This window comes from Cebus imitator, unplaced genomic scaffold (assembly GCF_001604975.1).
Source record: "Cebus imitator isolate Cc_AM_T3 unplaced genomic scaffold, Cebus_imitator-1.0 Scaffold72, whole genome shotgun sequence".
Taxonomy (NCBI): Eukaryota; Metazoa; Chordata; class Mammalia; order Primates; family Cebidae; genus Cebus; species Cebus imitator.
The window spans coordinates 6904404-6925775 of record NW_016107387.1 but is presented as its reverse complement, the minus strand read 5'-3'; the positions used below and the strand labels follow the sequence as shown (position 1 = coordinate 6925775).

Genomic DNA, 21372 nt, shown 5'->3' with positions numbered 1-21372 from the left:
AGACACGCCCACCGCAGGCATCTTTACGACGGTGGGGTGCTGGAGTCTAAACACTTTCTGCTTTGCGACAGCGGTACCGATGACTCCGCCCCCGCTTGGGGGAGGTGACACCTTGAAGCACTCACTTTACGGCAAGAGGAGGGCGTGACTCCCTTCAGGCTGCACGCTCCGAAACAGTGTGAGCCGAGTCTGGAGGACCCAGGGAAGTGGTAGTGAAAGTCTATGCCAGCAAGGCCACTTAGACCGAAGTGTCTTGCGACAGTGCCGCAATCCCTCCACTTTGCCTCACAACTCTCTGGAGAGACCGAGCGAGACGACCGGCAGGGCTGGGGGAAGCTCGCTGGTATTTCAAGTCAAGCTCAGCCTCAACTCCAACTCAACCAAACTAGTCTATGTTAAGGCCAAAAATAAAGAGTCTAAGGAATCCTGATAGGCAGTTTCGAGCAACGGCGCTGAGGACCCCAAAAGATCTCCCTTAGGGCCATTTAGCCCTCAGCCCAACTCGACGCTCACACTCAGGCTGGAGGACCGTGACGTCACAATCGAGCTTCTCGCCCCCTGGCCTGGCCCCCTGACTGGGATTGGCTGATTTGGATGAGGGTGGTGATGGAGAAGGGCTGGAACAAATCGCGCAAAGAAAGAAAGTCTTTAGGTGGAACACAAAGGAAAGGGGCGAGTGGAGGGACTTCCAGCCCGAGTCTTGATTCCGCCCACCGTGGCTCGGGAGCAGGGGAGAAGGGGACCCGGGACTCAGCCGGAGCACCCCTGGCCGGCCCGTGGTGGGGGCGGGGCTAGGGGCGGGGCTAGTGGAGCCAGGAGGCGGGGCGGGATCGCTGAGAGCGTCCCCCGGGTGGGGCGTCGGAGAAGGTGGAGTCCCTAGGGGCTGCTGGCGGCCTCAGCCGGGACTCCCATGGAGGGGCAGCTGGAGGAGTGCCCCGAGTGGTGAGAGGAGTCGAGGCAGGCGCTGGGCAGCCCTCTGGAGTAGTCTTGTTTCACGGTTCTAGGCCCCTCGTGCTCTCAGGGGGCAGTGTAACTCGCAGTACTGGTGCAAGCTGGCCCTCCAAGGGGATAGTGGTCCTTGGTTCCGGGCCCAGTCAGCACTCAGGGGAGGCTGCCAGCCACAGCCTTGGGTCTGGCAAGAACCCTAGTGGATTCAACACCCTCGGGCCTAGGACCAGTGTATCTGGGGCGCCTGCAGGGCAAGAGGTAAACAGCCCTGGGTGCAGTCCGCACTCTGAGTCAACTTGCTTGAACCCCCAAAACTCCCAAGTGGACCGGCCCCGGAGCATCCTACGAAAGAACAGTTCCAACTTGATGCAGAAATCCCCTAATGTGGAGAAGTAAGGAGTTCAGCTCTGCGGTCAGGCAGCCCAGGGTCTGGTGGGTTCAGGACACTGGAGGGGCGGAGCCAAAAGGAAAGGGGCAGAGCCTTAAGAACGATTAGAGTAGGTGAGAGCAATTGAGTGGGAAATCCGAGGTTCTAGGCTTTCAGAAGAGCAGGTGTCCCGTAAATCCTGGCTGCACAGTACTATGATTATCATTAAGTCTGCTCCCATTCCCAGCCTCAACAAAGGGGTATAAGAAAACTCTTTTACCGGGCGCGGTGACTCACGCCTGTAATCCCAGCACTTTGGGAGGCCGGGGTGGGCAGATCACCTGAGGTCAGGAGTTCGCGACCAGCCTGGCCAACATGGTGAAACCCCGTCTCTACTAAAATTACAAAAATTAGCCAGGTGTGGTGGCAAGCACCTGTAATCGCAGCTACATGTGAGGCTGAGGTGGGAGAATGGCTTGAACCTGGGAAGCAGAGGTTGCAATGAGCTGAGACTGCACCATTGCACTCAGCCTGGGTGACAGAGCAAGACTCCATCTCAAAAAACAAACGACAACAACAAAAACTGTTTTGAATGACTGGAAAAATGAGGGACGCCTATGAGGAGGGGGTCACTAAAAGGTCACCTCCCTCAGCCTCAGAAAGAAGTCTCAGCACTGGGATGAGATGAATATCCTGGCCACCTACCACCCTGCTGACAAGGACTATGGATTTATGATGGTGGATGAGCCCAACACTCCCTACCACAGGTGGTGAGCCCTCCCCAGCCCTTCAGTCCAGAGATTCTTCTCTGTTCCATGGAGGGGACAGGTGGAGGAAGCAGAGAGAGCCTCGGGGACTGGACACTGCCTGACCCCCACCTCCCGGCACTGCTTCCCCCTCCTCTGCAGGCTGCAGGACAGTTTTGAGGACCTCTCTGCCAGTTCCTCCCGCTCAGTGAATCCCGAGGTGCTAGCAGAGAGGTGAGAGTCCTGCCAGAGATCAGCTGGGGACTGGGGCCTCTTCCTCCCTTCAGCCTTGAACTCAGGTCTGCTTTCTGACACCCACAGTGGGAGATACCACAATTTCCATCAGGCCTGGGTGGAGGTGGGGTCTGCCAACTTGGCCCTGTTTACCACCTGTCCCCATTGCTATTTTCTTCTCTCGATGCCCCCAAATAGTCTCCCTCCCCTTCAGGATTGCCATGATGGACAATATCTACCCCAAGGTCCTCCAGAACCATGCTGACAGGAGCTCAGGGCCTGCAGACAGCTTTTCCAAGACATGTGAGATGAGGGTTGGAGATTGAATGGAAAGGGGGAGGTGGAGTGCGCCTTCAGCGAGAGTGAGATGGGAAAGCCAAGCTCTTACTATGGTCACAGACTCCACCGACTTTGAAAAGCGCCGCAAAGCACACTATGCCGAAGGGAAGTTTCTCAAGGCTTGGAAAAACCGGCCCTTGGAGGATGAAGAGGATGGCAGTGGTGGTAGTATCAGTATCAGCGGTGGCAGTCAAGATGTGATGCTGGACCCAGAGCCCAAGCCTGTGCAGAGAGGCTGGGCAGGAGAACTAGCCAGAGGAGCCAAAGACGAGCCAGGCCTCGCCACCCAGAGGCACATCCTTAAAGCCCAGGGTTAGCGATGGTGGGGCTCCAGGGACTGGGGTATTGTAGTCCAGAGCCTGCTCCTCACTTCTCTGCCACAGTCTGTCTTCCTCAGTGCATCAGCCCAAGACCCTGCTGTCTGACAGGGAGGTAATGCTGGGAGGTGACCCCAGGAAAGAAAGAGGGCAGCTGGAGGAAGGACCCCACTCAGGATAGCCCCCAGAGATTGTGGGCTGTTGAGAAATAGAAAGTCTGATTGGGGGCTGATTTGTTGGCCAGGTCCAGTGGGTCACTCCTATAATCCCAGCACCTTGGGCGGCCGAGGTGGGATGATAGCTTAAGCCCAGGAGTTTGAGGCTGCAGTGAGTGATGATGGCGCTACCACATTCCAGCCTGGGTGACACAGCGAGATCCCGTCTCAAAAATAAAATTAAAAAAAATAAAAAATATAGCCAGGCGTAGTGGTACACCCCTGTGATCCCAGCAACTCAGGAGGCTGAGGCTGGAGAATCACTTGAACCTGGAAGGCGGAGGTTGTGGTGAGCCGAGATTGGGCCACTGCACTCCAGCCTGGGAAACAAGAACAAAACTCCATCTAAATAAATAAATAGAATAAATAAATAAAAGTCCGAAACCACCATGAGGGGCAGTGGAGAGGTTCACTAAAGTTCTTCTCAAATGGGAAGGGTAAGAAAAGTCAGTGAGATGAAGACCTGGGACCTGAGCTTCTCCCCTCTGGTGAGGGGCCGTGACAGACACCTGGGAGGCCTGGATACACCAGGTGGCCAGAAGACTTAGATTCATTTGGCTGATTCCTCAGATTCCTCCACCTACAGAAGTCAGTCCCCCCCAGCTCTGGCCACCATCATACTGGGGCAGGAGATTGCTCTGCATCGAAAGGAGTATTATGGCAAAGGACTATACCTGAGGTCCTGCTCCCATCCAGAGCTTATGGAGGATGTGGAAGATGAGCATCAGGATGGTGAGAGCCTGGGCAGGACAGCCTAGGGGGCAGGACGGCTGGGAACCAATAGCCTGATGGGTACCCTACCCCTGATCCCTGATTCTAGGCTCCGCACACTGGACCTGGGTGATTGATTGAGAACCCCAGAAACACTGAGGTCCACCTGCTGGACCACATAGGAGGCCCCTTTAGGGATCACAAGGCCCCGGAGAGCTCCCTGATGGTGACAGTGACACCACTGCAGCCTGTTGAGGGCACCAGGCCACCATCTCCCTGGGCCTGTCTCTTGGCAAGCTTCCATTTCCCGGCCCTCTTAATTTTTTCAGACCAGTACATCAGCAACAGGTGGTAGCAAAGGCCCTGAACAGCATGGAGTCCAAGGCCCACATCGGACAGGAGAGGAACCAGGGAGACTCAGAAGGGGCTGGGACCCCCTCCAGCTTGGCACCACCCGCTGGCTCCATGCCTCCTCCTTGATTCCTCTCTGCCATGCCACCCCACTCCAGGTATTTCTCTGTCCTTCAAAGACAGTGAGTCTCAAGTGGTATCCCGCTGGTGTCTGTGGCTGGTGGCCAAGGAGCTGAGCTGGCAGAGCTCAGGGAGTTCAGAGAGGGAGAGTGGAAGCAACCCCAACCCCCCCAAGCCAGAACCCCCACAGCCTGGCAGACTTAGCCTGGGCAGAGGCAAGTGGATGTTTGCATTGCCAGGGCGGTAGAGGAGCTGAGTGGGGGGGTTCTAGGGGACCCACGGTCACATGGACAAGATCTCATGCCTGGTATGAGAAAGCCATGAACTTAAACTCTTCTCTCCAGATGAAACCCTAGGACTTCGATGGACTCAGGAAGAGGAAACAAAACAATGGAAAGCGAGGCCGGCTGGGGGGAGTGGGGGCACCCTTCCCTTCCTGACCACCCTACAAGTGGACAATAAAAAGCAGAAGAACAGGAGTCTGGGACTGTGAATTGGGTGCCCAGGCTGGGCCTGCTCACTGTTGAGGAGAGGGGAGGGGGAAGGGGAGTTCACACACAGGAAAGATGAATCCGAGGGCAGAGTGAAGAAAGCTGGCAGCGGTCCAGGGTCCTGGACCTCCTCCTCCACAGGAGCCTAGAATCACGAGAAGGCCCAAGCTGCAGCAGGATGACAATGATGGATGCAGTTAATTTAGTGAACCATGAATTTACTGCTATCGTTTTCTTCACTTCGTGCAGCACTGGAGGAAGGGAGTATCATTCCCATCTTCCAGGTGAGAAAACTGAGGAATCGGAGAGCTCCTCCAGGGGCACATAACTTCTAAGTGACAGAGTCAGGATTTGAACCTAGATCTGCCAGGCCCCCAAGACTCAACTACGAAGGGAGAAACAGGTTAGGGCCCCCAGGAGGAAGGAGCTGGCAGATCGTCTGAGGGCGGGACTGTGGCTTCTCTGATCTCAGGCCCCCTCCTCCGCCCAGGCCCCGCCCCTGCCCCTCCCAGCACTGCCTGGAAGTGTGGGGTGAGAGCTCCTCCTAGGACTCCCCTTTCCCCTTGGGGAAGCAATTGTGCCCCCCAGGGCCTTCCCCGCAGAGGACCCTCTCCTCCTTCCTCATCATCTCCCCTCGTGGGACAGAAAGTGCCTCCACCTGCATCCTCACTTGCCCAGCCTCCAGGGCCTCCTGGCCCCATAGCAGGCAAGCGATGACGGTCAAGCTGGATTTTGAGGAGTGTCTCAAGGACTCCCCGCGTTTCCGGTAAGTGTGACCTGGTCTAGGGGGCCAAGGAGGGGAAGGTCTAACACCCCCAGCACACACACACCTTTCCCCAGGCCAGACCTCCTTTCAGGGAGCAGGCCTCAAAAAGGCAGGAGCGAGCTTGTGGGCCAAAGTGGTACCCCAGCTATCAAAGCAGGGTGCTCCAATGCTCTCCACCCCTGCATGCTGCTCCTGGCCTCTGCAGTCTCCCTCACCCTGAGAGCTGGCATGCCCTCCTGCCTCTCACTGGGACCCCTGCCCCTCCCCCAGCACCTGCTCTGGGGCGGTTAGCAACTTCCTGCCCTGGCCACATCCACCCTCCTTCTACCCTTCCTGCTCTGGCCTGGGCGGTGGTAGCTTCTAGGCAGAGCAGAAGTGGGCGGGAGGATGAGCCTCTCAGCTCTGCAGCTTTCCCCTCCGCACCCACCACCCTACGACTCCATCTCCCGTGAAGAGGCAGACAGACCAGATGGACCCAGGCTCTGTTCCCATGACCCCCCTCTTTCCCAGAGCCTCTATTGAGCTGGTGGAAGCTGAAGTGTCAGAACTGGAGACCCGTCTGGAAAAGGTGACCCTGACATGGAGAGGTGACCCGGGAGCAAATTAGGTTGAGAGGGGTGGGGCCAGGGAAAAAGCTGGAGACGAGCATACGTTCCAGGGATTATTGAATGCTGTGGAGGGCAGATATTTTGGAAACTTCAGAGAAGCAAAAAAGGTGATTCTATACCCTCAAGAAGCTCAAGATCTTGGAAAACAAGACTTACTTTTGGGCTGGGCGTGGTGGCTCATGCCTGTAATCCCAGCACTTTTGGAGGCCAAGGCAGATGGATCACCTGAGGTCAGGAGTTCGAGACCAACCTGCCCAACAAAGGGTAATCCCATCTCTACTAAAAATGCAAAAATCAGTGGGGTGTGGTGGCGAGTGTCTGTAGTCCCAGCCACTCCAGAGGCTGAGGCAGGACAGTCACTTGAACCCAGGAAGTGGAGGTTGCAGTGAGCCGAGATCCTGCCACTGCCCTGCATCATGAGTAACAGAGCGAGACTCCGTCTCAAAAAAAAAGACTTACTTTTGGACTTCCTTGTTCAGCTCTTGGGCTCCTCCTGCGTTGTGCCAGGCCTTGGGCATTTAGGGAGGGCAAGATCATTTCTGCTCCCATGGAGCCCAAAGGCTGACTGGAATACAAACCAGCAAAACATTTCAGTTCAAAACAGTAGGTCTCCCTTGAACACTCTTATCATACAGCATGTGTTCACAAATTCACCCTCTCTCATTCCCCTTACTTTTTACTTTTCTCTGCAACATTTACCTCTGACACATTACGTATTTGCATGCTATATATTAGTTCTTTATTGCTGGGTAACAAATTGTCACAAATTTAGTGGGCAACATTATTTTTATGGGCAACATGGTGAGATTTTGTCTCTACAAATAATATTATTTATTATTTTTTTTTCTTTTTCCTTTTTTTTTTTTTTTTTCTTATAAGATGGAGTTTCTGGCCGGGCGCGGTGGCTCACGCCTGTAATCCCAGCACTTTGGGAGGCTGAGACGGGTGGATCACGAGGTCAAGAGATCGAGACCATCCTGGTCAACATGGTGAAACCCCGTCTCTACTAAAAATACAAAATTTGCTGGGCATGGTGGCGCGTGCCTGTAATCCCAGCTACTCAGGAGGCTGAGGCAGGAGAATTGCCTGAACCCAGGAGGCGGAGGTTGCGGTGAGCCGAGATCGCGCCATTGCACTCCAGCCTGGGTAACAAGAGCGAAACTCCGTCTCAAAAAAAAAAAAAAAAAAGACGGGGTTTCACCATGTTCGTCAGGCTGGTCTTGAACTCCTGACCTCAGGTGATCCGCCCGCCTTGGCCTCCAAAGTACTTGGATTACGGGTGTAAGCCACCACGCCTGGCCTATTTATTTATTTATTTGAGACAGAGTCTTGCTCTGTCACCCAGGCTGGAGTGCAGTGGCAAGATCTCGGCTTACTAGAACCTCTGCCTCCAGGGTTGAAGTGATTCTTCTCCCTCAGCCTCCCAAGTAGCTGGGATACCTGTCTAATTTTATTTTTTATTTTTAGTAGAGATGGGGGGTCTCACCATGTTGGCTAAGCTGGCCTTGAACTCCTGACTTCAAATGATCCACCTGCTTCAGACTCCCAAAGTGCTGGGATTACAGGTGTGAGCCACTGCATCTGGCCTACAAATAATAATTTTAAACAATTGACTAGATGTGGTGGCCACACCTGTGGTCCCAGATGCTTGAACTCCTGTGCTCAAGTGATCCTCCTACCTCAGCCTCCCAAAGTGCTGGAATTACAGGCGTGAGCCATCACACATGGCCTCAACTTTTTATTTTGAGTACATTATTGACTCAGGAGACTAGTAAGGAGATGTCTCATGTACCCATCACCCAGCCTCCCCCAGTGGTGACATCTTATACAACACTAGCACATTATTAAAACCAGGAAATTAATATTGTCACATTAGGCCGGGCGCGGTGGCTCAAGCCTGTAATCCCAGCACTTTGGGAGGCCGAGGCGGGTGGATCACGAGGTCAAGAGATCAAGACCATCCTGGTCAACATAGTGAAACCCCGTCTCTACTAAAAATACAAAACATTAGCTGGGCATGGTGGCGCGTGCCTGTAATCCCAGCTACTCAGGAGGCTGAGGCAGGAGAATTGCCTGAACCCAGGAGGCGGAGGTTGCGGTGAGCCGAGATCGCGCCATTGCACTCCAGCCTGGGTAACATGAGTGAAACTCCGTCTCAAAAAAAAAAAAAAAAAAAAATATTGTCACATTACAGTTAACAATGGAGTCTATAGACCCTACTTCGATTTTACAATTTGCATATACTCTTTTGTGTGTGTTCTTTTTTGTTTTGAAACAGAGTCTCACTCTGTTGCCCAGGCTGGAGGGCAGTGGTGCAATCTTGGCCCACTGCAACCTTCCTCTCCCAGGTTCAAGCGATTCTCCACCTCAGCCTCACGAGTAGCTGGGATTACAGGTACTCGCCACCACATCCAGCTAATTTTTGCATTTTTAGAGACAGGGTTTTGCCATGTTGGCCAGGATGGTCTCCATCTCTTGACTTCGAGATCCACCTGCCTTGGCTTCCTAAAGTGCTGGGATTACAGGTGTGAGCCACTGCGCTTGGCCTTTTTGTATATAATTCTATGGTACTTTATCACATGTATGGATTCCTTTAACCATCACTACATTCAACATATAAATGGACACGAGGAATTCCTTTACAGTGATACCCTAACCCTTCCCACACTCTTCTCTCATTCGTGGCAACCACTGATTTGTTCTCCATCTCTCTACTTTTATCATTTCCAGAATGTTGTATCAATAAAATCATACAGTATGTGACCCTTTGAGATTTGGCTTTTTGGCTCCCCCCCCCGACACCACACACACACACACACACACACACACACACACACACACACACTCACACTCAGAATAATGCTCCTGCTGGGTGTGGTGGCTCATGAGTGTCATCCCAACTACTCAGGAGGTCAAGGCAGGACGGTTGCTTGGGGCCAGAAGCTCAAGACCAGCCTGGGCAACATAGCAAGATCCCTGTCTCTGATTTTTTAAAAATTAGCCAGGCATGGTAGTGTGTGCCTGTAGTCTCAGCTACTCAGGAAGCAAAGGCTGGAGGATCCCTTGAACCCAGGAGTTCAAGGCTGCAGTTGAGCTATGATTCTACCACTGTACTCTAGCCTGGGTGATAGAAACCTCAACTCTAAAAATAATAATCAATTTTTAAAAAGATTAATGCTTTTGAAGTTTATCCAAATCATTGCACATATCAACAGTTCATTCCTTTTTATTGCTGAGTACTATTCTATTGTACAGATGTCCCAGTTTGTCACTAGTCCAGTCTTATGAATAAGTTCCTTACTCATCTAAGGGGCAGGGGCTGAGACAGTTAAGGAAAGAACTAGACACTCAGTTCCTAGATTCACACAGTGATTTGTGAACAACCTTGTCCCTTGTCACAAACAACCCATGGTGATGTCTGATAAGATTTGATCTTGGTCAGTTTCCTGAGCATTACTGAACCTGCCATACACTCTCAAGTCAAGCTATATTTCCCTGAAGCCTCCACAAGCCCCAGAAAATGGTTTTCAGTTCAACAGAAGTGCTGACCAACAAAACTGAACGCCTCTATACAGCCCAAGCTTTCTGAGCCCCTGCTGCTCTGGACTTCCACACATGAGCTCCCTGGTGGTCTCCTGCCATCCTGGGCTGAGCTGAGGGCTCCATGGACACTTACTTGCTCCATCCCAGATATGGTGACTCAGGCCAGAGCCAAGGGGCATCACCTCAGAGGCAGTGTAGTTGCAACTCTGCAGGTAACAAGGTCCAGGGCTCAGGAGACTGACTCTGGGTTCTGATCACCCAGAGAGACCCTCCTCAGGCAGCCATTCCCTCCAGGTTTACCAAGTCTCTTTTTTTTTTTTGAGACAGAGTTTCATGCCTGTTGCCCAGATTGATTGGAGCGCCCTGGTGTGAGCTCGGCTCACTGCAACCTTCGTCTCCGGGGTTCAAGCGATTCTCCCGCCTTGGCCTGCCAAAGTGCTGGGATAACAGGCATGACCCACCGTGCCCACCCTCTTTTTTGTTTTTTTTTTTTTTTGAGACAGAGTTTCGCTCTTGTTCCTCAGGGTGAAGTGCAATGGCACAATCTCAGCTCACTGCAATCTTTCCTCCTGGGTTCAAGCAATTCTCCTGCCTCAGCCTCCTGAATAGCTGGGATAACAGGCATGTGCCACCACGCCTGGCTACTTTTGTATTTTTAGTAGAGACAGGGCTTTTCCATGTTGGTCAGGCTGGTCTCGAACTCCCAACCTCAGGTGATCCACCTGCCTCGGCCTCGCAAAGTTCTGGGATGAAAGGCATGAGCCACTGTGCCTGGCCTAATTTTGTATTTTTAGTAGAGATGGGGTTTCACTATGTTGGTCAGGCTGGTGTCCAACTCCTGACCTCAGGTGATCCACCCACCTTGGCCTCCCAAAGTGTTGGGATTACAGGTGTGAGCCACTGCGCCTGGCCTATCAAGTCTCTTTGTCAATCAAATGGGCCAGATAGGATGGGCCTCAGGAGTACCCCAACATCTCCTCTTGGCCCTGACCTGTGGCCTGGATGATGAATTAATATTTATGAGGGAATGTGCAGTGAGTACAGAATGGGACAACTCCTAGCCACAAATAATATAGATTTTGGGCCAGGCACAGTGGCTCACGCCTATATGTAATCCCAGCACTTTGGGAGGCTGAGGCAGGTGGATCGCGAGGTCAGGGGTTTCAGACCAGTCTGGCCAACATGGTGAAACCCCATCTCTACTAAAAATACAAAAAAAATTTAGCCAGGCATGGTGGCAAGCACCTGTAATCCCAGCTACTTGGGAGGCTGAGGCAGGAGAATCACTTGAACCTGGGAGGCGGAGGTTGCAGTGAGCCGCTGAGATCGCGCTACTGCACTCCAGCCCGGGTGACGGTGCGAGACTCCCTTTCAAAAAAAAAAAATATATAGTTTTTTTGTTTTGTTTTTTCAAGACAGAGTCTCACACTGTCACCCAGGCTGAAGTGCAGTGGCGACATCTTGGATCACTGCAGCCTCGACCTCCTGGGTTCAGGCAGTTCTCCTGCCTTAGCCCCCCCCAAATAACTGGGATTACAGTCACATGGCACCATCTCAGCTCACTGCAGTCTCAACCTCCCAGGTTCAAGCAGTTCTCCTGCCTTAGTCACCTGAGTAGCTGGGACTACAGGCATGCACGACCACACCTGGCTAATTTTTGTATTTTTAGTAGAGATGGGTTTCACCATGTTGCCCAGGCTGGTCTCGAACTCCTGAACTCAAGTGATTGGCCCACCTCAGCCTCCCAAATGGCTGTGATTACAGGCATAAGCCACCGCACTGGCCAATCCTCTAGAATTTAATAGCAACCATGTAGAGCATCCAGACAGTGCAGGAGGTTGGACTCTCCAGGGAGCTCTGGATCTAAGCAGGTAGGCAGGGTAGGAAGAGATGTGTGGGCAGGGAAAGATGTTTTGGAGGTAAGGCTGACAGAGGTATTGGTGACAGGCTGAGAGGAATGGGCAGGAATTTGGTTTCAGGCCCAAGGTGGTGGGAATAAAGAAGCAGCAATGAGAACATACCAGGTGTATGTTAGATACAGGGAGAGCCTGGAGGGGAGTGAGGCCAGACAGGAATGGAAAGCACCGCTCTGGGCAAGGGGAAAGGAAGTGGGGCAGGGGTGGGGGCATCACCTGGTGTGGGGCCGGTGGCACAGCTCCCTGTTACCCTCCTCCTTTCCCAGCTCTTGAAGCTGGGCACCGGTCTCCTGGAAAGTGGGCGCCATTACCTTACCGCTAGCCGCGCCTTCATTGTCGGCATTTGTGACCTGGCCCACCTGGGTCCACCAGAGCCCATGATGGCGGTATGTGGAGGGTCTGCATCTGGGTGGGAGGGGGTCTGGGATGAGGTGATGCTGTGGAAGAGGAGGGCTGGCCTGGGGTATGCAGGTTCCAGGCCAGAGCAGGCCTGGGCTGCTGTCCTAGACAGCCACAGCAGGCTGGGACTCGAGTCGGGAGGGCCCTGCCACCCCACGCCTGGTACTCTTTCTGTGCCTCTTCTTGTCTAGGAGTGTCTGGAGAAATTCACTGTGAGCCTGAACCACAAGCTGGACAGCCATGCGGTAAATAGGGGAAGGTCGGGATTGCAGGGATGGTGGCCAGGTCGTCTGCGGTCCACCCCAACCTACCAACTTCTCCTTCCCTTAGGAGCTTCTAGATGCCATCCAACACACGCTGCAGCAGCAGATCCAGACCCTGGTCAAGGAGTGAGATGGGGCTGGGCGCGGTGGCTCACGCCTATAATCCCAGCACTTTGGGAAGACAAGGCGGAAGGATTGCTTGAGCCTAGGAGTTTGAGACCAACCTGGCCAACACGGCGAAACTCTGTCTCCACAAAAAATACAAAAATTAGGCTGGGCGCAGTGGCTCATGCCTCTGATCCTGGCACTTTGGGAGGCCAAAGCAGGTGGATCGCCTGAGGTCAGGAGTTCAAGATTAGCCTGTCCAACATGGCAAAACCCCGTCTCTATTAAAAACAGGAAAAAAAAAGGCCGGGCGTGGTGGTTCATGCCTGTAATCCCAGCACTTTGGTAGGCCAAGGCGGGTGGATCACAAGGTCAGGAGTTCGAGACCATCCTGGCCAACATGGTGAAACCCTATCTCTACTAAAAATACAAAAATTAGCTAGGCATGGTGGCATGCTCTTGTAGCGCCAGCTACTCGCAAGGCTGAGGCAGGGAATCGCTTGAGCCGTGGAGACTGCAGTGAGCCAAGATCGCCACTGCACTCCAGCTTGGTGATAGGGCAAGATTCCATCTCAAAAAAAAAAAAAAAAAAAATTAGCTGGGAGTGGTGGCAGGTGTCTATAATCCCAGCTACTCAGGAGGTTGAGGCAGGAGAATTGCTTGAACCCAGGAGGCAGAGGTTGCAGTGAGCTGAGACGGCACCACTGTACTCCAGCCTCGGCAACAGAGCAAGACCCTGTCTCAAAAACAAAAGAGGAGAGGAGTGAGATGGGAGGGAAGGGGACCTTATTTCCCAGAAACCAGCCCTCTGCCCTCTTCCCATGAACACAGGGGCCTCCCCAGTGACAGAGTTGTGGGATTGGGGGTTTCTGATGGTCTGACTTCCATCCCAGGGATCCCCTCGGGTTTCCCATGATGCAGAGACTAACTGAAAGGACATGAGGGCCTTATCTTGGGAATGCTCTGCTGGGGCAGGTGGGTGTCAGCTGCGATTCTGTTATGTCCCCATCCCCAGAGGTCTGCGGGGTTTCCGAGAGGCTCGCCGGGAGTTCTGGCGAGGGGCTGAGAGCCTGGAGGCTGCTCTGACTCACAACGCAGAGGTTCCCAGGCGCCGGGCCCAGGAGGCAGAAGAGGCAGGAGCTGCTTTGAGGACGGCTCGAGCTGGATACCGAGGACGGGCACTGGATTATGCCCTGCAGGTGTCTGCCCCAACCTGTCTCCATGGGGTACCAGAGCCTCAGGTGTCACCTGGAGGCTGGGGAGTCCCCAGTGTGCAGTGGGAAGGGTTGCTATGTTTTCAAGACTGACCTGGGATCTTTTTGCATCCTCAGATCAATGTGATTGAGGACAAGAGGAAGTTTGACATCATGGAGTTTGTGAGTTGTGGTATGGGTGAGGGCAGAGTGGAGAGGAGCCTGCTGCGAGCACAAGACCAAGGGGAAAGGGGTTCCTCCTCAGCCTGGCCCCTGCCCACCTTGTCTCCCAGGTGCTGCGTTTGGTGGAGGCCCAGGCTACCCATTTCCAGCAGGGCCATGAGGAGCTGAGCCGGCTGGCCCAGTATCGCAAGGAGCTGGGTGCCCAGGTGGGACCAAGGGCACAGGCAGGTCATGGAAGGAGGTTAGGGAGCTCTGAGACGACTCTTCTAATAGGGGGGCCTTGGACATCTGAGATATCCTTCCTGTGCCCAGTTGTACCAGCTGGTCTTGAATTCAGCACGAGAGAAGAGGGACATGGAGCAGAGACACGTGCTGCTGAAACAGAAGGTGAGGGGCCAGGTGTGGTGGCTCATGACCGTCATCCCAGCATATTGGGAGGCTGAGGTGGAAGGATCGCTTGAGGTCTGGAGTTCAAGATTAGTCTACACAACGTAGTGAGACTCCATCTCTACAGAAAATTTTTAAATTAGCTGGTGTGGTGGCACACACCTGTAGTTCTAGCTACTTGGGAGGCTGAGGTGGGAGGATTGCTTGAGCCCAAGAGTTCAAGACTGCAGTGAGCTATGATCACACCACTGCACTTAAGCCTGGGTGAAAGAGCAAGACCCTGTCTCTAAAAATAAATTTTAGAAGATATTTAAAGCCCAGGCGCGGTGGTTCACGCCTGTAATCCCAGCACTTTGGGAGGCCAAGGTGGGCAGATTGGCTCAGGTCAGGAGTTCGAGACCAGTCTGGCCAACATGGTGAAACTCCGCCTCTACTAAAAATACAAAAAAAAGAAAAAAATGGCTGGGTGTGGTGATGGGCACCTGTAATCCCAGTTACTCGGGAGGCTGAGGCAGGGGAACTGCTTGAGCCAGGGTGGTGGAGGTTGCAGTGAGCCGAGATCGCGCCACTGCACTCCAGCCTGGGTGACAGACCAAGACTCCATCTAAAAAAAATGTTTCTTTCAAAAAGCAGAAAGTGAGGCCTGGGGCTGATGCTGGGGCTGTGGGCAGGAGGCAGACACCTGTAGCCGTCGTCTCTGCCCACCTCAGTTGCTCACTGATCCTCTTGTGCCTCCAGGAGCTGGGTGGGGAGGAGCCAGAACCAGGCTTAAGAGAGGGGCCTGGGGGCCTGGTGATGGAAGGACATCTCTTCAAACGGGCCAGCAACGCATTTAAGACCTGGAGCAGGTAAGGAGAGGACACCCCGATCAGCCCACCCCACCCAATTATGTATTTTGAGTGGTAATAGTGTGCTAAGCACTGCAAGGAAAAACGGATGAACCCCCTGCCTTTGTAGAGTTTACATTCCATCATCGAAGACAGGCGATAAACCTAGTAAGTACATTACATGCTATGTTAGAAGGTGATGGTGCTATAGGAGAAAGGTAACGAAGCAAGGGATGTGGAGAGCTGGATAGGGGTTGCAATTCTAAATAGCTGGGCAGGGTGGGCTTCATGAGAAGGTAACTTTTGAACAAAGACCTGAAGGATATCTTGGGGAAAAAAGTTCTAGACAGAGGCCAGGCGTGGTGGCTCACACCTGTAATCCCAGCACTCTGGGAGGCTGAGGCAGGCGGATCACCCTAGGTTGGGAGTTTGAGACCAGCCTGACCAACATGGAGAAACACCATCTCTACTAAAAATACAAAATTAGCCGGGAGTGGTGGTGCATGCCTGTAATCCCAGCTACTCGGGAGGCTGAGGCAGCAGGAGAATCACTTGAACCCAGGAGGCAGAGGTTATGGTGAGCTGAGATCGTGCCATTGTACTCCAGACTGGGCAACAAGAGCGAAACTCCGTCTCAAAAAAAAAAAAAAAAAAGAAGAAAAGAAGGTTTTAGACAGAAGGAAGAGCCAGTGCCAAGCCCCTAAGCTAGCTGGGGTTTTGGAAGAGCAGGGAGATGGCCCTGGGTCTGGAAAGAGTGACGGAGGAGGAAGTAGTATGAGGTGAAATTGGAGCTAATGGGGGCATGAGTCATTATAGGGCCCTATGGTTTTTGTAGGGATTGGGGGTTTACTCTGAGGGCAATTGGGAGCTGCTACAGAGTTTGGAACAGGATGGTGACATGCTCTGACTTGACTCCTTCCCCTTCCAGCGCCACTGCTAGCCCATGTGGGATCTCTGTGCAAATTAAAAAATGGAGCCACTTCCCCAAGACACTTTTTTTAGTTTTTTGTTTTTTTGAGATGGAGTGTCACTCTGTTGCCCAGCCTGGAATGCAGTGGGGCAATCTCATCTCACTACAACCTCTACTCCCTGAGCACAAGTGATCCTTCCTCCTCAGCTTCCTAAGTACCTGGAACCACAGGTGTGTGCCACCATGCCTGGCTAATTTTTGTATTTTTGGTAGAGACAGAGTTTCACCATGTTGTCCAGGCTGGTCTCGAACTCCTGACCTCAAGCAACCTGCCTGCCTCAGCCTCCCAAAGTGCTGGGATTACCAGCCCCCAAGATACTTTCTTTTTCTTTTTCTTTTTTTTTTTTTTTTAGTAGAGATGGTGTTTGACCACGTTGGTCAGGCTGATCTCAAACTCCTGACCTCAGGTAATCAACCCACCTCAGCCTCCCAAAATGCTGGGATTACAGGCACGGTGAGCCACCTCTCCTGGCCTGATACTTTCATTTGTCAAACATTTTAGCAATCTTGGCAAGTAACACTGGTGTCTAGAGAAAGAAAGAAAATTAATTTTTAAAGTATTTAAATTATTTATTTATTTATATTGAGATCGCGTCTCGCTCTGTTGCCCAGACTGGAAAGTGCCGTGGCACAATCTCAGCTCACTGAAATCTCTGCCTCCAGGGATCAAGAGATTCTCCTGTCTCAGCTGGGTGGGTTGCCTCACGCCTGTAATCCCAGCACTTTGGGAGGGTGAGGTGGGCAGATCATGAGGTCAGGAGTCCGAGACCAGCCTGGCCAGCATGGTGAAACCCTGTCTCTACTAAAAGTACAAAAATTAGCTGGGAGTGGTGGCGCACACCTGTAATCCTAGCTACTCAGGAGTCTGAGGCAGTAGAATTGTTTGAATCCGGGAGGTAGAGGCTGCAGTGAGCTGAGATGGAGCCACTGCCCTCCAGCCTGGGTGACAGAGCAAGACTCCATCTCAGAAAAAAAAAAAAAAATTCTCCTGTCTCAGCTTCCCGAGTACCTGGGATTACAGACACCCACTACCCCACCCAGCTAATTTTCCTATTTTTAGTAGAGACGGAGTTTCACCATACTGGTCAGACTGGTCTTGAACTCCTGACCTCAGGTGATCCAAAGTGTCAGGATTACAGGTGTGAGCCCAGCCTAAAAAGTATTTTTTTTTAATTGTAGCAGTAGTCGTTTTATTAGAAAAAGAATTTTACCGCCATCTGCTGGAAAGTTGTCTTCATAACTGTGTCAAATCTGGGTTGTCCAGAATATGAATAGCAGCACCCTTTAGGTGTTCCAATTTGCACAACTGTCCACCCTTCTCTAGAATGTCTCATGGAACAGTAAGCCCAGGTGTCTCTCCTCTCAGTAAGATCCTCATGGGCAAAGAGCACAGCCTCTCCTCCGTCCCTCATCCTAAAGCTGCCCATGTCTGTAATGATTTCCATCTACAGACGCTGGTTCACCATTCAGAGCAACCAACTGGTTTACCAGAAGAAGTACAAGGTGAGTAGGCCTGGGTCCTGGGTGCCTGGGCCCCAGGGAGACTCAGCCTTTGCCTGAGGCTGGACATCCATCCCCCTTTCACCTTGTCCTGCCAGGACCCTGTGACTGTGGTGGTGGACGACCTTCGTCTCTGCACAGTCAAACTCTGCCCTGACTCAGAAAGGCGGTTCTGCTTTGAGGTGGTGTCCACCAGCAAGTGAGTGCAATCGCCAGGTTGATACTCTAATATATCTAAATAGTTACCAATCTGAAAGGCAGGGCCCACCACAATGGAGGCCCCCCATGCAGCTCCAGACCTTAACCCTTTGGCAGCTAGATTGGGGGGCTGTTGTGGGAGAGGGTACAGGGTGATGGGGGATATTTAGGAGAATATTACCAACTGGTACAGAGTCCTTTTCTTTTTTTCTTTTTTTTTTTGAGACAGAGTCTCACTCTGTCGCCCAAACTGAAGTGCAGTGGCACGATCTTGGCTCACTGCAACCTCCGCCCCCCCACCCCCAGGTTCAAGCGATTCTCCTGCCTCAGCCTCCGGAGTAGCTGGGATTACAGGCGCCTGCCACCGCACCTGGCTAATTTTTGTATTTTTAGTAGAGACAGGGTTTCACCATGTTGGCCAGGCTGGTCTTAAACTCTTGACCTCATGATCTACCCCCCTCAGCCTCCCAAAGTGCTGGGATTACAGGTGTGAGCCACCGTGCTTGGCTAGAAGTCCTTTTTTTTGAGACAAAGTCTTGCTCTGTCGCCCAGGCTGGAGTGTGCAGTGGAGGTGTTATCTTGGCTCACTGAAACCTCCGCCTCCCAGGTTCAAGCAATTCTCCTGTCTCGCCTCCCGAGCAGCTGGGACAACAGGTGCACAAGACAACACCCAGCTAACTTTTTGTATTTTTTTTAGTAGAGATGGGTTTTCACCATATTGGCCAGGCTGGTATTGAACTCCTGACCTTGTGATCCACCTGCCTCCGCCTCCCAAAATTCTGGAATTACAGGTGTGAGCCACCGCACCTGGCTAGAAGTCTTTCAATATAACTGGGACTGGCTGAATACTGGCTCAGTGTCAGCCTGCCCATCCTGCCACTTTGCTTCCCAGCCTCAGACCCCGCTACTCTCTCCCTCACCCTCCTACCTAGGTCCTGCTTCCTCCAGGCTGACTCAGAGCGCCTCCTGCAGCTGTGGGTCAGTGCTGTGCAGAGCAGCATCGCTTCCGCCTTCAGTCAGTCTCACCTTGATGACAGCCCCAGGGGTCTGGGCCAGGTACCTTAACCTGGGGGTGGGGATGCAGAGCCAGGCTGCCTGTGGGGATGGGGCACCTCTTACCCTAGGCCCCTCGGCCACCCTTTCTCCCCCTCTCTCTCAGGGCTCGGGACATCTGGCCATAGGCTCTGCTGCCACCCTGGGCTCTGGTGGAATGGCCAGGGGAAGGGAGCCTGGGGGAGTTGGGCACGTGGCAGCCCAGGTACAGAGTGTGGATGGCAATGCCCAGTGCTGCGACTGCCGGGAGCCAGCCCCGGAGTGGGCCAGCATCAACCTTGGTGTCACCCTCTGCATTGAGTGTTCCGGCATCCACAGGTCACTCCCTAAGCCCAAGCATGAGCCATGCTCCTTCAGGTTACAGTGCAGCTCCCAATATAGAGCTCATCACACAGGCCCCTCTTTCCTTCCCTGTCCTGCCTTCCTCTCTTAGCTTCTGGCTTTGTCATTGGGCACCAGGCCTGGGCCCAAGCCTGTGGGCTGCCAGTTGAACCCAGGTGGGCCTAGCCCATCTGTATCCTAGTCTGGCCAGAATTGGGGGACACCCAGTTTGTTGGCTTGGTTGGAAGAAATGTAGAGTCAAGGTTGCTGAGGGTGGGGAAGCCAATGAAGACCAGACAGAGAAGAGGTCATGAGGCCTTAGGAAGTCTCTAGAGCCCTCACCCCCCACCTCAGTGTGGTGGAAGGAGGGACGGGGGGTGACATGGGAGAGACTGTCCAGGCTAAAGTGTCACTAGGAAGGGAGGTGGCTAGAGCAATGAGGGCCTTGAAATGAAACCTAAGGAAGAAGGAATGGTGACCAGGCAGGGTCCTGTGGGGCCAGGCAGAGGCTACATGGTGGCTACATGGCCACAGCTGCCCTGCCTCCTGGGCCAGCACCTCTGCATGGGGTCCCCTGCTGGCCTTGCCTCCCAGTGTCCAGGAGCAGCGCAGCTCCCCAGGCCACTCCCCATACAGGGCCTGACCCTCCCCTCTGGCCCTCCAGGAGTCTTGGTGTTCACTTCTCCAAAGTCCGGTCTCTGACCCTTGACTCATGGGAGCCAGAACTAGTGAAGGTAACTTGGAGTATTGTGAACATTGGGGGCAAGAACGTGGGGGGCAAGGACATGGGGGTGCAGGGGCCTGAGCCCTGAGGAGACAGATACTCACCGTCACCCTGTCTCTGACTCTGTCTGGGCCTCCTAAAGCTCATGTGTGAGCTGGGAAATGTCATCATCAACCAGATCTATGAGGCCCGTGTGGAGGCCATGGCAGTGAAGAAACCAGGGCCCAGCTGCTCCCGGTGAGCTTGGGGTTCAGCCTCCTAGGGGAATGGGGGGAACCTGGAGCAAGAAGTGGGAAGACTGTCTGCTTCTCCCCTCCCACAGACAGGAGAAAGAGGCCTGGATTCAAGCTAAATATGTGGAGAAGAAGTTCCTGACCAAGCTGCCTGAGATTCGAGGGCGAAGAGGTGGCCGGGGGCCCCCAAGGGGACAGCCTCCTGTGCCCCCGAAGCCTTCCATCAGGCCTCGGCCAGGAAGCTTGAGATCCAAGCCAGGTATAGGGCTGGTTGGGCATTCATTGAACATCTTCTATGTGCTCAGCCCTGTGCCAGGTTCCGTAGGGAGGCACACAGGGTAAGGCCAAGGCTTTCCCCTGGAGCATGTTGGCAGGACCAGACTGCAGTTGCAGGGGTTATGGTGGAGTGTCACATGAAGAATGGGAAGGAGTGTGGGGCTGGGCGTAGGCAGGGAGGATAAGGGGTGTCAGCAGCATGAGAAAAGGAGAGGGAGTGGGGGTGGGTTTGGCTGGAGTGGCAGGGCTTGAGAGCTGAGGCCAAGTGTCTAGGAGGCTGCTCACCTGTGTGTCATCCGGTGGTTGGACTGGATCGGGTGATGATGCCGTGTCTCCCCACACCCTAGAGGCTCCTACACGTACACATACCCATGCCTGCATCACTCCACTCCTCCACAGTCCCAAGCCTCCCCACAATTCAGAAGAGACCTGTCCCATTATGACATTGGGGCACCGTGCTAAGGGTTTTCTTCCTGGACTTGGAGCTGCTTCCCCCTAACAGAACCAAATCCCCCAAACAGAGCCCCTGTCTGAGGACCTGGGAAGCCTGCACCCTGGTGCCCTGCTGTTTCGAGCATCTGGACATCCTCCATCTCTTCCCACTATGGCCGATGCCCTTGCCCATGGAGCTGATGTCAACTGGGTCAATGGAGGCCAAGAGAATGCCACGCCACTGATCCAGGCCACAGCTGCTGTGAGAGCCCTGCCAACCTCCCCACCCCACCCTAGAGCTGTGACACCTACTCCTGACTCTGGGTCCTGCCCTTATCTCCTCTTCCTGACACCTGTTCCCTAGGGCCCCCACCCATAGGGAGAGAGAAGCAATAGAGACTGGTTGCTAAGAGTGTGTGATTTGGAGGCAGAGAACCCAAGTTTGAACCCAAGCTCTCACCCCTCACAGGAGACTTTTAACAAGTTATTAACCTCTGTCTCATCTGTAAAATAGGGATAACAGCCAGGCAGGGAGGCTCACACCTGTAATCTCAGCACTTTGGGAAGCTGAGGCTGGTGGATCACCTGAGGTTGGGAGTTTGAGGCCAGCCTGACCAACATGGAGAAACCCTGTCT

At 53.4% G+C, this 21372-nt stretch overlaps 2 protein-coding genes across 8 annotated transcripts in view; both read left to right on the top strand.

The window, feature by feature from the left end:
* Positions 1 to 85: 85 nt before the first annotated feature.
* On the top strand, positions 86 to 3824 carry LOC108306595 (protein phosphatase inhibitor 2-like). Of its 2 annotated transcripts, XR_005200835.1 has the most exons (7): positions 86 to 942; positions 1969 to 2085; positions 2224 to 2295; positions 2510 to 2598; positions 2695 to 2756; positions 2795 to 2946; positions 3737 to 3824. XR_005200835.1 is itself a non-coding variant. In XM_017531664.2 (6 exons), the coding sequence occupies exons 1-6, from the start codon at positions 911 to 913 to the stop codon at positions 2801 to 2803; spliced, it is 381 nt and encodes a 126-aa protein (XP_017387153.1). In that variant the 5' UTR covers positions 86 to 910; the 3' UTR covers positions 2804 to 3277. The 2 variants fall into 2 exon arrangements, 1 of the variants encoding a protein (XP_017387153.1); XM_017531664.2 differs by lacking the exon at positions 3737 to 3824 and having other exon boundaries at positions 2795 to 3277.
* A 201-nt stretch (positions 3825 to 4025) lies between these two features.
* ACAP1 (ArfGAP with coiled-coil, ankyrin repeat and PH domains 1) overlaps positions 4026 to 21372 on the top strand; it is an 18960-nt gene continuing 1613 nt past the window's right edge. The window contains exons 1-19 of one of the 6 annotated variants that reach the window (XM_037739665.1): positions 4026 to 4386; positions 4693 to 5605; positions 6066 to 6173; positions 11939 to 12058; positions 12263 to 12316; positions 12402 to 12460; positions 13455 to 13638; positions 13771 to 13815; positions 13926 to 14021; positions 14128 to 14202; positions 14941 to 15050; positions 17451 to 17502; positions 17598 to 17698; positions 18630 to 18753; positions 18857 to 19068; positions 19736 to 19805; positions 19938 to 20032; positions 20118 to 20287; positions 20826 to 20998. In XM_037739665.1, the coding sequence (XP_037595593.1) occupies positions 6075 to 6173; positions 11939 to 12058; positions 12263 to 12316; positions 12402 to 12460; positions 13455 to 13638; positions 13771 to 13815; positions 13926 to 14021; positions 14128 to 14202; positions 14941 to 15050; positions 17451 to 17502; positions 17598 to 17698; positions 18630 to 18753; positions 18857 to 19068; positions 19736 to 19805; positions 19938 to 20032; positions 20118 to 20287; positions 20826 to 20998 (1839 nt within the window). In that variant the 5' untranslated portion in view covers positions 4026 to 4386; positions 4693 to 5605; positions 6066 to 6074. Of the gene's footprint in view, positions 5606 to 6065; positions 6193 to 8573; positions 8609 to 11448; positions 11628 to 11938; positions 12059 to 12262; positions 12317 to 12401; positions 12461 to 13454; positions 13639 to 13770; positions 13816 to 13925; positions 14022 to 14127; positions 14203 to 14940; positions 15051 to 17450; positions 17503 to 17597; positions 17699 to 18629; positions 18754 to 18856; positions 19069 to 19735; positions 19806 to 19937; positions 20033 to 20117; positions 20288 to 20825; positions 20999 to 21372 lie in introns of those variants that run through there. The other 5 variants (XM_037739664.1, XM_017531651.2, XM_017531650.2 and 2 more) reach the window with 5 other exon arrangements.

What these genes read in the sequence shown, in the direction of transcription:
- LOC108306595 (XM_017531664.2), top strand. Translation starts at nt 911, where the DNA reads ATGGAGGGGCAGCTGGAGGAGTGCCCCGAGTG. An exon ending in CTGGAGGAGTGCCCCGAGTG is followed by an intron (nt 943 to 1,968) that starts GTGAGAGGAGTC and finishes CACCTCCCTCAG; the next exon opens with CCTCAGAAAGAAGTCTCAGC. An exon ending in AACACTCCCTACCACAGGTG is followed by an intron (nt 2,086 to 2,223) that starts GTGAGCCCTCCC and finishes CCTCCTCTGCAG; the next exon opens with GCTGCAGGACAGTTTTGAGG.